General features: G+C 41.8%; 1 protein-coding gene across 1 annotated transcript; it reads right to left on the bottom strand.

The window, feature by feature from the left end:
- Positions 1-7,150: 7,150 nt before the first annotated feature.
- Positions 7,151-13,497, bottom strand: COX7A2 (cytochrome c oxidase subunit 7A2). The gene is made up of 4 exons (XM_028722793.2): positions 13,362-13,497; positions 11,798-11,887; positions 8,757-8,841; positions 7,151-7,386 (listed from the first exon to the last, which is right to left on the bottom strand). The coding sequence occupies exons 1-4, from the start codon at positions 13,377-13,379 to the stop codon at positions 7,328-7,330; spliced, it is 252 nt and encodes an 83-aa protein (XP_028578626.1). The 5' UTR covers positions 13,380-13,497; the 3' UTR covers positions 7,151-7,327.
- Between the last annotated feature and the right edge of the window lie 218 nt (positions 13,498-13,715).

Raw genomic sequence — 13,715 nt, 5'->3', positions numbered from 1 at the left:
ATTTTGCAGTGTGTCCAATTCATGACATTAAATGAGAGAGAGAGCACTGAGAAAAATGACAGCCGCCAGCATGGCTCCTCCAATACTCATTTTTTCCATTGAGCACAGATCAGTGAAATATTTTAGTCATGCATTTCCATTTATAAATAAAACAGCTATAGATAAGATGAAATACAAAGTCAGTCTTTCCATTTAAAAAAGAGCAACATTTCCAATGCTTAAATTATAACAGGAGGGGCAGAAATCACAACATGAGTCAACTTGACAGGGAAGCATTAGGGAGTTTTAAACAATTTTGAAAATGAACTTAAATTGGATTGGATCCAGAGTTTCATGAACAGAGGGACTCCTTCAATATGTATATGCTCCTACTGGACAATAGTGATGGGTAGACAATTACCTGTTCCTAATCAACCTTCACATTACCTCTTACACTGATCTGGAGAGTCTTGCAACCCCCTGGAGCAGCTTTTGGGGATGCACACTGACCTGCTGGAGAAAGGGCAAAGAAGCTCATTCCCCATCTTCCTCTAGTGGGAGCATCCCATAAACAAAGCTCCACTATAGAAACTCTGTATCTAAGCAAAGGCGCGGCGTGAGGGGGGCTACAGGGTGGTTGCCCTGGCGCAAAATTGTTAGGGGCAAAAAAATTCAACAGCCAGTGCTGCCTCAATACAGCTGTGCGCTTCTGTTGCTGGGCTCCGTTGAAAAGAGTTTCTCCATGCAAACCAGGAAGTGACCTCTCCAGACAACGGAACGACTATCTCCGCAGTTGCGATCTCCTGGGTCACGCGGGTGCAGTTAGGCAGCTGAATGCACATGCGTACTCCATCTCTCATGTCCTATTCCAAGCACTGTACCACACTGGAACCATCATTTGGGTTTTGGATGTTGTTGTTGTTTTTTAAAAAACCATCACATGCCTTGACTCTTTCTCAGTTTCAGACCCTAGACAAAGTTTGGATTTTCTGAGGCAGGACATGGGAATTAAACGCTGCTGTTGCTGTGACCGAAGAAGAAGAAGAAGAAGAAGAAGAAGTCGCCCAATTTTTCACCCTCTTAATTATGGATTTCGGTATCAAACTGGATTTATGGGCTAGGCTCCATGAAACTAGTATGATGAGTCCAAATTGACTTTAAATTTGCTTTTCTCAAAACCTTAACCCCCTCCCCCTACCACACGGCACATGGACTTCTGAAACTGACGTGAGTTTCAAAAACAGACAATAATGTGACATATGGGGAGGCACTCAAAAAGGAAAACGTTTTACTGGGCCTTTGTATGAACCTAAGTAGTTCTTTGGATACCGTCCACAACATTCCGAAACTATATATAGCTTTTGTAACATCTGCCTTTTGAGTCACACCTACCTGGATTAGTTGCGGCTATGGAGTGTATGCTCCATTTTCTAATGTGCTCCTAATTATTATGCTTTTAAGAAAGAGTTTCTTAGCTCATTGCACAGAGAGTGACAACTGCTAACAACACCCCAATCTGTAGTCTGTGCAGAAGCAGGGTTGAGGAACTGCAGGTGCTGTTGGACTGCAACTCTCCTCAGCCCCAGCCAGCATGGCTGATGGTCAGGGGTGCTGGAAGTTGTAATCCAACAGGATCTGGCTGTAATCTAACAGGTTCTCCATCCTAAAGCTCAACGGCTGAAAGAAAGCCCAGAAGGAAAAGAGAATATGTCACAGACATGCATGCAACAACTACCGTATTTTTTGCTCTATAAGACTCACTTTTTCCCTCCTAAAAAGTAAGGGGAAATGTGTGTGCATCTTATGGAGCGAATGCAGGCTGCGCAGCTATCCCAGAAGCCAGAACAGCAAGAGGGATTGCTGCTTTCACTGCACAGTGATCCCACTTGCTGTTCTGGCTTCTGAGATTCAGAATATTTTTTTTATTGTTTTCCTCCTCCAAAAACTAGGTGCATCTTGTGGTCTGGTGCATCTTATAGAGCGAAAAATACAGTAAATGCTGTAAACAGCAGCTTTGCAAATCCTTCTAGCTACAGCACTTTTCAGAAGAATTTTAAGTGCCTTCTTAAGATGGCCTTTGGCGGAAAGTCTTCGAATTAGATGAAATCTTATCATTTTGCTGGTGCTGGTCTTTGTCCCCCATGACATGCTTGCGGAAAAGCTGGTGAAATGTGGTCTGGATGAGGTAACCATTAGGATTGAGGGGTCTTAGTAGACCACAAGCTTAACATGAGTCAATAGTGTGATGCAGCAGCAAAAAAAAGCTAATGCTATTCCAGGCTGCATCAAGAGAAGTATAGTGTCCTGATCAAAGGAAGCAGCAGTTCTGCTCTATTCTGCCTTGGTTAGACCACATCTGGAGTACTGTGTCCAATTCTGGGTGCCACAATTTAAGGATTTTGCCAAACTGGAACATGTGCAGAGGAGGGTGACCAAGATGATCAAGGGTCTGGAAACCAAGTTTTATGAGGAATGGTTGAGGGAGTTGGATATTTTTAGCCTGGAAAAGAGGAGACCGAGATATGATAGCCATCTTCAAACATCTAAAGGGCTGTCACATGGAAGATGGAGCAAGCTTGTTTTCTCCCGCTCTGGAGGGTAGGACTCGATCCAATGGCTTCAAGTTACAAGAAAGATTTCGACAGGAAGAACTTTCTGACAGTAAGAGCTGTTCAACAGTGAAATGGGCTCCCTCGGGAGATTATGGAGTCTTCTTCCTTGGAAGTTTTTAAGCAGAGGTTGGATGGCCATCTGTCATGGATGCTTTAGTTCAGATTCCTGCTTTGCAGACGATTGAATTAGACGACTCTCAGGGTCCCCTCAACTCTACATTCTAGGATTTATGATCCACTGAGTCTTTGGGGTGGGACAGGCCACACATCTAAATAGCATAGAATAGTGCTAGTGACACCATTTACTCTTTTGTGCAACCTCTACTTATTCCATCCTGAGATATATATTTTTTGTAATGGGAGGGGCATTTTCCACTTCACTTAATATGCTAAATACAGTTTTTTCTCTTTTTCCATCACACTTAAACTAAAGCTGTATGTCTATAGCTTTCACAGTGCAAGAGTTCTTATGTATTTGTGTAAGAACGCAGTCTGTTATACAAGTAAAACTGGATGTACATACCTTAACTCACAACTGCTTGGCATCCGTAAAGTTTAAATGACCATGACTTTTGTCTGAGTGAGTTAGCTATACCCATGGATGTTACACCCATAATTTTTTACTCCTCTATTTCCAACTTCAAATACCCATGCTCCCCATAATAATTTTTTCTCTCTGATCACCTTACACATAATCTCTGAACAACCTTGATCATATTTCACATAAAGAACACGTTCTTACCTGTTTCTTCCTTGTCATCTGGTTTTTGTGTCCTCCAAACACGTTGAGGTTTTAACACACACGGAGATCTGACCTGACTTGATGTGCTGGCAGATTTGCTCCATCAGCAAAAATAAATAAATAAAATAAAATAAAAAAATCCACCAGTGGAATTCCAAAGCTGTGAATATTCAAAACCATATTGCTAAACAAGTATTTCTGAACCAAAAACAAAATTCCATGCATCGTAGAGACAAGACAGCACAGCATCTTGTGATGAGACAAGTCAAAAGATAACACTTTTCTGAAGAATCAGACAGACCATGGAACTTGAAGAAAGGGAAAACTCAGGTCAGCTCAAACTCTTCTTTTTCATCTAGTTTCCTAATTTGATTTAAGCAGGTGGTACCCTAACAAGCAACAATAGTCATTTGTGCTGCAACATATTTGCCTGCAATGCCATTCTAGTGTTGCTTCAATGTCTCAATTTTAAAAGGTGCACTTTTTTAAAAAAATGGCTTAGTCTGATCCACTGCATTCAATGAACTGGGCAGTGCAATCCTATGAATATTTCTACAGAATTAAATCCCACTGTGCCCAGTGGAGTTTACCTCTAGGTAAGTGTGCAGAAGAATGCCGCCTTAACCCTAACTTACTCAAATGAGGAAAGGATAAATGTATTGGGGGAATTTAGTGAAAAAACAAAGGGTCCACCCACTTTCGTTTGACCCATGTCATCATCATATTCTGTGTCAATCTCTTATGCCAGGTCTGAGAGTTTTCCCCTCACACTTCTTGCTGCAGTTAAAACCTGATATTTACCACTGAATTGGGTTTGACGAGATCTCCGCTTCCTAAACTGCTCTGAAAATATGATTCCTCATACTTTCCCTGGAAGTGTTTTTGGAGGCCATCTGATCTCACCTCCTTTATTTGCCGCCTACCCCTCAAGGATCATTTCCAGTTTCTGAGCATTGCAATTCCTGTTCTCAGCATGGCTGACCTGACCCGCATTCTTGCAGGTTCCATCTTTTTTTCTACATCCCCTTTAGTTTAGTGCTCACATGAAATTATTGATCGTATGATATATGCACAAAACACACCTGCCTATCTTCACAATTTGCTGACTCTCTGCCATGGGTGGGTGGAGCTGAAGGTAGGGACAACACCAAAAGCAGACTATTACTTACAAGAACAATGACTTGGAAAACATGGGGTTTCAGGGGTCTTTCCCAGAGTAAAACCTGAGGCAAAAATCACCCGGTCCCAGACCAAACTGAAAGCAAAGTGAGGAGATGCGGACTTTAAAAAAAAAGTGGGTGGAACCCAAGAGGCTTCTTGAAAAATTGGTGACTTTGAATTTCACTTGCTATTTTTGTTATATGCAAAGGCATACTAATGTCACAAGCAGACAGACAGACAGACGTACTTTCCTGTTATCAGACCAGAATCTGCTGCCAGCCAGTTTTGGCTAGTCCTGAATTCTAGTATTACGAGAGGGGCAGAAAAACACCTATCAGCATTGGGCTACCAGTTAAAAAGCTGGTGGTCTTTGCTATAGAGACCACCATGGACCAAGATGGCTCCTAAGCTGCATAACTGCTCCTTCAGTTGATATGTACAAGGGGCGTGCACCAACAAGATTTGCTCAATTTATTGCTTTAGGCCCTAATTCAGGGCTTCATTTCCCCCATTCCATATTAAAGGTAAAGGTACCCCTGCCCGTATGGGCCAGTCTTGACAGACTCTAGGGTTGTGCGCTCATCTCACTCTAGAGGCCGGGAGCCAGCGCTGTCCGCAGACACTTCTGGGTCACGTGGCCAGCGTGACAAGCTGCATCTGGCGAGCCAGCGCAGCACACGGAACGCCGTTTACCTTCCCGCTAGTAAGCGGTCCCTATTTATCTACTTGCACCCGGGGGTGCTTTCGAACTGCTAGGTTGGCAGGCGCTGGGACCGAGCAGCGGGAGCGCACCCCGCCGCGGGGATTCGAACCGCTGACCATGCAATTGGCAAGTCCTAGGCGCTGAGGTTTTACCCACAGCGCCACCCGCATCCCTCCATTCCATATTAGGAAATCTAAAAATAGCTATAGCTTTCCCCGCCTTTGACAGAAATGGATATATTATGGGCAATTAGGTCCAGGGTTGTTTTTGGTTTGGATTCATTCGTCTTGGGACAGGGCATCTTTAAAATGTATTTTTAAAAACATAACCACCTATAGCTTTTATAGTGAGAAATAAGTTCTATTGCATGCAAGGGAACTTACTCTCAAGCAGGGGTGCTAACTTGCATTGGGCGGGGGGCGGGGAGGAGTAAGCTCCACCCTGCATAATTGCTCACACGATGTGGTGCATGGACACTATTTGAATGACAATGCTCATCAACTTTGGAGGGGGGCAGCCCCCTCAAATATTTTATTAGTGGGGGCTGAAAAGATCTCGGCCCCTAGGAGTTGGCTCCTATGCTCTCAGGTAAGCGGCGCTGCCTTAGACAATGATTTAAATCACATTGGTTTCAGTGGCTCTGCTGTATTGTATGACTAAGGCTGCAAACTTCTTAGCTGGGAGTAAGCCCCATTGAATTCCACAGGACCTCCTTCTGAAAAGATATGAACAGGACTGAGTTCTAAGCCTGGATTCAAGTCATTCTTCTCCCCATGGCCCTCGACCGCACAAGGCATCTACAATTGGAAGTGCTCATGCATTAGACTCTCTCCTCTGTCCTCTGCAAAAGAAAAAAAAATCAGACTAGCTTAACAAAAGCAAGAGACTTTCTAGAAAACGGTGTACAAGCATACACACAAAATGATGTGTAACACAGGAGAGAGACTTTCGACTGAGTCATAAAGGAGTCTCACCACAACAATTATTTATGTACTGTCTGATTTCACGGCCAGTGATGTGTCTGAGCATAATTTCAGGTATCTGACTCAGGAGTTATGCAGGCGAAATCCATTCTCTCATATATGTCACACATGAAAGAAAATAATAACAGCACTATTAAAGCAGCTGGAAAAACAGACAAATACAGAAAACATTTTCTCAATTAGGCTTCACAACAATTACCTAATTTTATAGTTTATTAGAAAACAACATTTGGCATGGTCCCATTGCAGGTGAGAAAACAGGACCTTTAAACATGACTGTATCATTTAATAACTTTAAATGGTTTAAGAAAATGTATTTAGAGGAACGGTATTGAAACAGAAATTCAACAGTGACATCATGTGGTGATACTTCACTTGATTGTGACACAGGGAAGGTATCTTCCTCCTACTAACTGTAGCTTCCATGTTCTTCTAAAGGCAGTTTATAAGCATTGCCTAGTTCCTGCAGAACCCTTACTCGAGAGTAAGGCTCACTGAGTTTGGTAAGACTTCTGATTAAAGGCACATATGGCTAGGTTGCATTTTGCCTCAAAAATCGCTCACAGTGTGATTAGAAATAATTTATATAGACCACCTTTCATTGCAAAAGTAATGGTCTGTAGGAAGAATCCAAGTGCTTAGCTTAGACATTGCTTTATGCAAATCACATCATAGTGTGAGTGCTCAGGGAAATAAGCGAGTCTTTATTGGTGAAATAAACTTCAATTGGCTAAGCTTTGAAGAGCTATAGGAGATGAATTAGAATTTTGTTCCATGATATTAAGGCTGTGTGCTACTGTTTATAGTATGACATTTACCCAATCCATGTTTAGCTATTTTTGATCCTGAAAAAGGGTGGCAAATTAGCAAGCCCTACAAATTCAAACTTGAGCCTATTATTTCTGCTTGAGATAAAATTGCAGGCTTCACAAAAAAACACATTCAATTCAGCAAATAAACTTTCAACAGATTCGAGCACACAGGAATGTAAAACTACTTTATTGGTCACAGCATAGAACGTTTCAACTCAATAAATATTGATCCCCAACACAGACATCATTTATGACAAGGACAAAGTAGGTCCCTGAAGAGTGTTTTGGAATGGTGTGGAGAGGTGTTACTCCAAGATGCATCCTGTAAACTGGGGTCAATTGTTTTTCTTGGGCATTGCTGCATTGAAGAGCACATAAAGGAGATAGCCTGTTCCTGAAGAGAAGACACACAACATTAGATCAGATCAATCACAAATGCTTTAGTTGATGGCAAATGATAACACAAGCTCTCTTATTTTAAAAGTATCCATGTAACTCTTTTGCTCTAGTCTTATTAGACTGACAGAAAATGACACAATATGTGTTAAGTTTCTTCAGGTTAAAAGGAGCCCGTTTCCCCATTCCTTTTATATCGTCAGACCAATTAAGTACATAAAGCGAGGATTATGACACTTCTGAGCACAATTCAAAGTGTTGCTGCTGACCTTTAAAGCCCTAAATGACCTTGGCCCTGTATACCCGAAGGAGCGTCTTCAACCCCAGCATTCAGCTCAGACACTGAGATCCAGCACTGAGGGTTCCTTCACTGAGAGAAGTGAAGCTACAGAGAACCAGGCAGAGGGCCTTCTCTGTAGTAACATCCATCCTGTAGAACACCCTCCCATCAGATGTCAAGCAGATGAATAACTATATAACCTTCATAAGACATCTGACAGGGGAGCTTCTTAAGGGTTAATGTTTTATTATGTTGTTATATATGTTGGAAATGGCCCAAGTGGCTTGGGCAACCCAGTCAGATGGGTGAGGTACAAATAAATTATTATTATTAGGCAAAACTCTAAAAATGCTGAAAGTTTTATGATAAAAATTGCCATCTTAAATTCTTGAGCTTTCAGAAATTCTGGTAAATTAAAGTGCTTCCAGCATGCTGTTTTCAATACAGGGATCAGGAACCTGCAGCTCTCCATATATCACTGTACTCTAGGCCCCATCAGTTCTGGCCAAGGTCAATGATTACTGAAGCTGTAGTCCAACAACATATGGAGGGGCAAAGGTCCCCCATCATTTTCCTGGCAGCTGCATTTTAACCTGAGCTTCCATTCAGAAGTTTCTGCCTCATGTTTTTGGGCTTTAAAAAGGTTCCCAACAAATTATTGTAAAGACTGCATTCTCAAAGGTGTCAGAAATCCACTCAGTCAAATAGCTAAGTAAAGTAGGCATTATGGGAAAGTGGCATAGGAAAACCTGCAAGCTTGAATGTAAACGCTCATCCACCTTCGCCTACTGAACAGAGTGGGGATCTGGGTTCCTTTAAGACAGAGCTGTTACAGACTCAAGTGATGTCCACAACAGAAAGAGGAGAAAATAATGTGGAGAATATTCACAAACAGCAGTCTGGCTTCTCTTGTGCTTTTATACAGGTTTTCCTAAGCATGTTTTTAATAACACGGTAACATACAGCAGAGAATTCCCAAGTTCCTGTTTTAGATTTATGCAGAGGAGGGGTACTTTCTCTCTTAGAAATATGAACACATAACCAGATACATCTATGACAGCTCTGCTGCTTCTCTGTTAAAGTCTTACCAAAAACGGAAAGGATCATGGTGGTTCGATACAGCATTGCATCCATTGTTCCACCTTTTAGGTACACTGGAATGCCATTATCTTCCTAATAACAACAAAGATGCAGAATTCATGTGTTAAGACTCATCTCTTTTAGGCTTTATTTTTTAAAATTGAAACCTATTCTGCTAGAGTTACAATGTTAGAAAGCTAACAACTGCTCTGTTTACTCAAGTTCAGGCAAAAAGTACAAAAAGTTATTTCCTGCATCGTTGCCAGTTATTCAAGGCTAAATACTGTAATTTGGAACATCTACCTGATATTGAAAGTTCACCAATACTTTCTGTTGAAAGCATGCTACCATATACTGTAAAAAGAGACTCTCCTGTTCAACTATATATGTCATATGAGCAGTAGGGCTGGGTGATAACTGGTTTTCAGCATCACAGTATATCACCAGCTCAACATCACAATAAACCAATATATAATGATGTCTGGAATAAGGATAGAAGCATGTGAAGCAAATGGGCTAAGGTCCTGGGAACTGCTACCTAGACAGAGAAAGGTGGGGAGGAAGAGGCAGCCAAACCTTGTGTTGATTCCTGGATGGGGTGGAGTGGAGGTGGAAAGCAGAAGAGGGGAACCCCCACATCCGTATTCTCCTAAGGATAAGCCTTATACCCTAAATATTTCTGGGGGTGGGGAGAGATACATTACTTCCTCAGCCCAGGCAGGCTAAGATGAGCTGCAAGGAAGCAACCAGAGAGGAAAGGCAAGGAGTGGAAGAATAAATCAACCAGCTCTAACGAGCAGCCTATTTGCAGCCCATTCCTATGCTTGTTTAAACATCCCACCAAGTTCAATAAAACTCAAGTCCCAAGTATGCATACACAGGACTGCAGCCTAAATTTAGAGTGTATTGGGACATCGTTCAACTGATTAGTTACAATATTCTTTTTATTGACCCTAGTCAAATATGATCAAACTTTCTAAAGGGTCAAGAATGCCCTTATGTAAGTGGCAATACATTGAGTGCAGAACTGGTTAATCAACCAGCAACCGTGCAAGCAAGGAACTGTTCCCTCCTCAACCCTTATCAGAGCTTGTGTCACTCACAGATCTCTCATTCAGCCACAAACTGTCCCAACCCCGTCTACTCTGTGGAAAATGTTTGGTGCTGGCTCCTGCTCAGTGGGGTTGGTTGTTTTGTGAGCATGTGAGTTTAGGTGCACCTACTGTGTTTCATAAATGCTATTAACTGTTGTAAGAACTCAAATCAGAAAACAGGCTATAAATCTACTGAATAAATTTTAAGAGCAGGTATCACCCGCATTCTCTATAAAGAATTTTTGTCCTCATCCTTTCCAGTTAAGCAACATGTCCTGGTTCTCTGGCCATTTGCTAAACTGCTGGCATCTCTAAATGGGAGCACAACAGTAAAGAGGAAACACAAAGCATGTACATACATAATCATAAATTAGGGTCAGCAAATTAGCTAGAGTCAATAAGGATTGAGTCAGCAGCCTACATAGTGCAGGGAATGTGAGCACTGTAGCACAGGACAGCAGCGGTGCAGTGAACGTCAGCACTGTGGACGAAGGCATGTATGCACACTGCAATATACTGCCTTAAAGGGTTATGGAAGACATCATTTCATAGACAATGGTGACACTACTTACTTGTGGTTCTGATTTTCCAGTTAACACACAGATCAGCCAGCAAGATTAGAGACCAACTTTCTCCCTCTCAGTTAAATGACCACCTGTCACTGCCCAAGGCCACTTTTCAGGCAGTGCAAAGTCTGTGGGGCCACTGCCACCCTCAGGGAGCAAGTAAAGAAATCAGCCAGCAGATTCCACAATGGCCACAAGAAAAGGAAGAACCCGTTTTATCAAGGCATACCACTCTTTGCTTAATCCATCTGCAAAAGTTTAGCCACATTTCACATGCCAAGGGAGATGACATTCAGTGTGAAATTTGCTGTTATTTTGCAAAGACTGAGAGAGGAACTAGACTCTGAAGTCTTCTAGAATAAAATAATGAAGGAAAATACTTTTTTGTAATTAGCATGCTTTGCTAGGGTTTTACTGGTTAGGGGGTTGATCAAATAACTTATTCCTTTAAAATTCTTGATCAATTTTTGACTAGTCAAATGCCAACACAATGTACCCACCACTTTTGAAAAGATGTCCCATTTTGAACTACTCAACTTAGATGGGCTGATGCTTTAGTGGGCATGGCTTGGGATGCAGGGGGGAGGGGGCCAAGAAAAACTATTTTATGAAAAGTATTTGATTATTAACATTAAGGACAACACAGCTGAAATCACAACTTTGGAAAAACCAAGTCATGAATCAGACTACCTAGATGATAAAACAAACTATCAAGTAAAAATATTACAGCACATTTTTTACTCATAGCAGAATAGTGTCTTCGTACATTAGGGATAGAAATCTGTAGCCATCCAGATTCCTGCCCACCCTGACCATCAGTCATGCCATCTAGAGGGCTGCAGGTTCCCCAACTCTACCCTGTACTGTTCAGCATGACAACCGAGAATGATCAAAGACTGCTAGTACACCTGTCTATAGAACACACAAAAAGGTTTGAGTTCTAACTTATGATACCCAGCACCACATAGATTATTTATTAACTAGTCACAATTTGCTAGCCAGGTAGGACATTGCCTATATTTTTTTAAGATACTCCCAAAAGCTAAAATTCTGATTTGTCTTCAACAGCTATTGCTGTATCTTTCACATGTAACTTAATTGCATTCGTAAGCATAAATTCATTCATACAAGCATGCTATTGGATTTCAGATAATTTAGCACTACTGAGAAAATAAGCAGCTATCACACAGCAATCAGACTGTGTGGTCTTAAAAGATCAAAAAAAAAGAAAGATGGCTTGGACGCTAAATGCCATTAGTGGTGCTACGTAAAGTATATTCATTGTAAAAAAAATCATATATATATTTTTATATAGTTAGATAGATAAAAACAATATTAAGAGGTTCCATTACATTGTCATTTGTTCTCAAAGTATGAATGCAACCATACCTGGAAATGTTTCTGTAATTCCGGAACCTTGTTTGTAACCTGCCTGCGGGAGGCAGTGCTTATGGATTTCTGAGAAATTTGCCGAAGAGTCTGCAAAACAAACAAAAAATATTTCTTTTAAAATTATTATTAGAAGTAGTGCTTCTAAGGGTACACTCATATGCACAATTACTTGGGAAGCAAGTAAACTAAACACTAGTGGTTTAGACCAAATGTAGTTAGTGACCACACTAGTGTACACAGAATGATAATCACAGTTTTCTCTGAAACGAAAATGTCAGATATAGCTTAATGAGGCAAGCCTACTTCAGACTATGGCTAACAACCCTAGCTAGTTTTAATAAGCCATACTTAACACTATAATTTTTGTTTTAAACCTACCAAAATGTAGTTAGTTAAGAATGAAAGGAAGCGTTTGATCTTGTATGTCAGTGCTGGATGTGGGGAGTGTATTGTTCAAGGGCTTGCTTACATAAAGCTTAATCATGTTTTGCTATTATGTGTAAAAACAGCTATTCTTGTATATATTTAACCTGTGCTGACCATTGCTGCCTCTTTCATTGCATGGCCATTAGGCCCCACTGTTTCACCCCACATTTCTACCAACTGAAAATACAGTAAATCTACATAAATCTGATGAAAGGCACACAAGCTTGTGTCACATGCCTCTTTAAGATACCAACAAAAAAACTGTTGCTTCTGCCAAAAGCTAACAGCTACTTTGTTGAAATCCTGCTTTTCCCAACCCAATTATCCCTTCTTAATTTGCACCATGTAAAAAAGGAAGTTGGTGCACCAAGTGAACAATACCCAAACCACCAAACTGGGAGACCATAGACCAACACCTATCTTTGAAAATTAAAGGGCTTTGACATGGCAAACATTACCAACCAATGAAAATATAAAGTAAAATACATTGGCTTGGATCCCAATATGTGAACTTAAGAGCCATGGGAATAAAATGCCTCATCTCCTCCTGGAAGCCACCTTAGCCCACCAACGCCTCCCCAGATGCCCTCTCCTCCATTATTGTGTGACAGCCACCGTGGAGTGCCCCAAATTGGGCAGACTTCTGAAACCTGATATTGGCAAATTTCCCCTTCAACCCATCCTCCATGGCACCCTCCCCAGCCTCTTAAAAGAGGTTTTCCAGATCCCGCCCCCTGACCATTTACAAGGCCCAAACCAGTCACAATATGACACCCCGCCCCCCCCCCAAACCCCGATACCTTAACTCAAGTTTGGTTCCTTTTTAAATAGGCGTAGTTTAGTTTTAAGCAGCCATTTCGACAAACAAAATTACTATTTTATTATAGCTGCTTTTGTGGGAATTGCTGAGGGTGCGGGGTTCACTTTTGCTGCATATTTGCTACGCTGTGTTTTCATTTTCCGCTTTTAACACTGCGTGGAATTTGCAACCTTGAAAAAGGCAGTTCACAACCGCAGGAAATGCCATAAAAGGGGCCTCCCTTCACTCGTCTATCTCGCTGCTTCCGCGGCTACTTTCCCAACAGTAAATGCCACCCAAGTCACAGGCCAGACCCTCCTCCTCCTCCGGCCATACCAAAAGGTTCCGAAGCATCTTGGCAGCTCTTCCTCTTCACCTTCCTCCTCGTCTACGCCGTCGCCTTCAACGCAGGAACAAGGGCACCGGAAACAGGAAGCGAGACGCCGCCTGACGTCACAATCCCTAGGCGACCATGGCGACCGGCGCGCGCATCCAAAGCGAGAGCTTCCGGTATTAATCAACAAGCCGTCGTTCCAGTCTTTCTAGCCGTTGGCACCTCTATGGTTAAATATTCTTTTTTTAAAAATAAAATCTCCATAGCGGCGAAAGGCAGATCAGTTTGAGTTCGGAAGTATCATATATAACCAGGACGGGTGCCGTCTGCATTTGTAAAGTCTATGAACCCCCTTG

Source organism: Podarcis muralis, chromosome 3 (genome assembly GCF_964188315.1).
Source record: "Podarcis muralis chromosome 3, rPodMur119.hap1.1, whole genome shotgun sequence".
Taxonomy (NCBI): domain Eukaryota; kingdom Metazoa; phylum Chordata; class Lepidosauria; order Squamata; family Lacertidae; genus Podarcis; species Podarcis muralis.
The sequence above is the reverse complement of the archived record's forward strand: the minus strand, read 5'-3'. Positions and strand labels throughout refer to the sequence as shown.

What these genes read in the sequence shown, in the direction of transcription:
- COX7A2 (XM_028722793.2), bottom strand. An exon ending in AATTACAGAAACATTTCCAG is followed by an intron (nt 8,842 to 11,797) that starts GTATGGTTGCAT and finishes TGTTGTTATTAG; the next exon opens with GAAGATAATGGCATTCCAGT. An exon ending in CATGATCCTTTCCGTTTTTG is followed by an intron (nt 7,387 to 8,756) that starts GTAAGACTTTAA and finishes TCTTCTCTTCAG; the next exon opens with GAACAGGCTATCTCCTTTAT.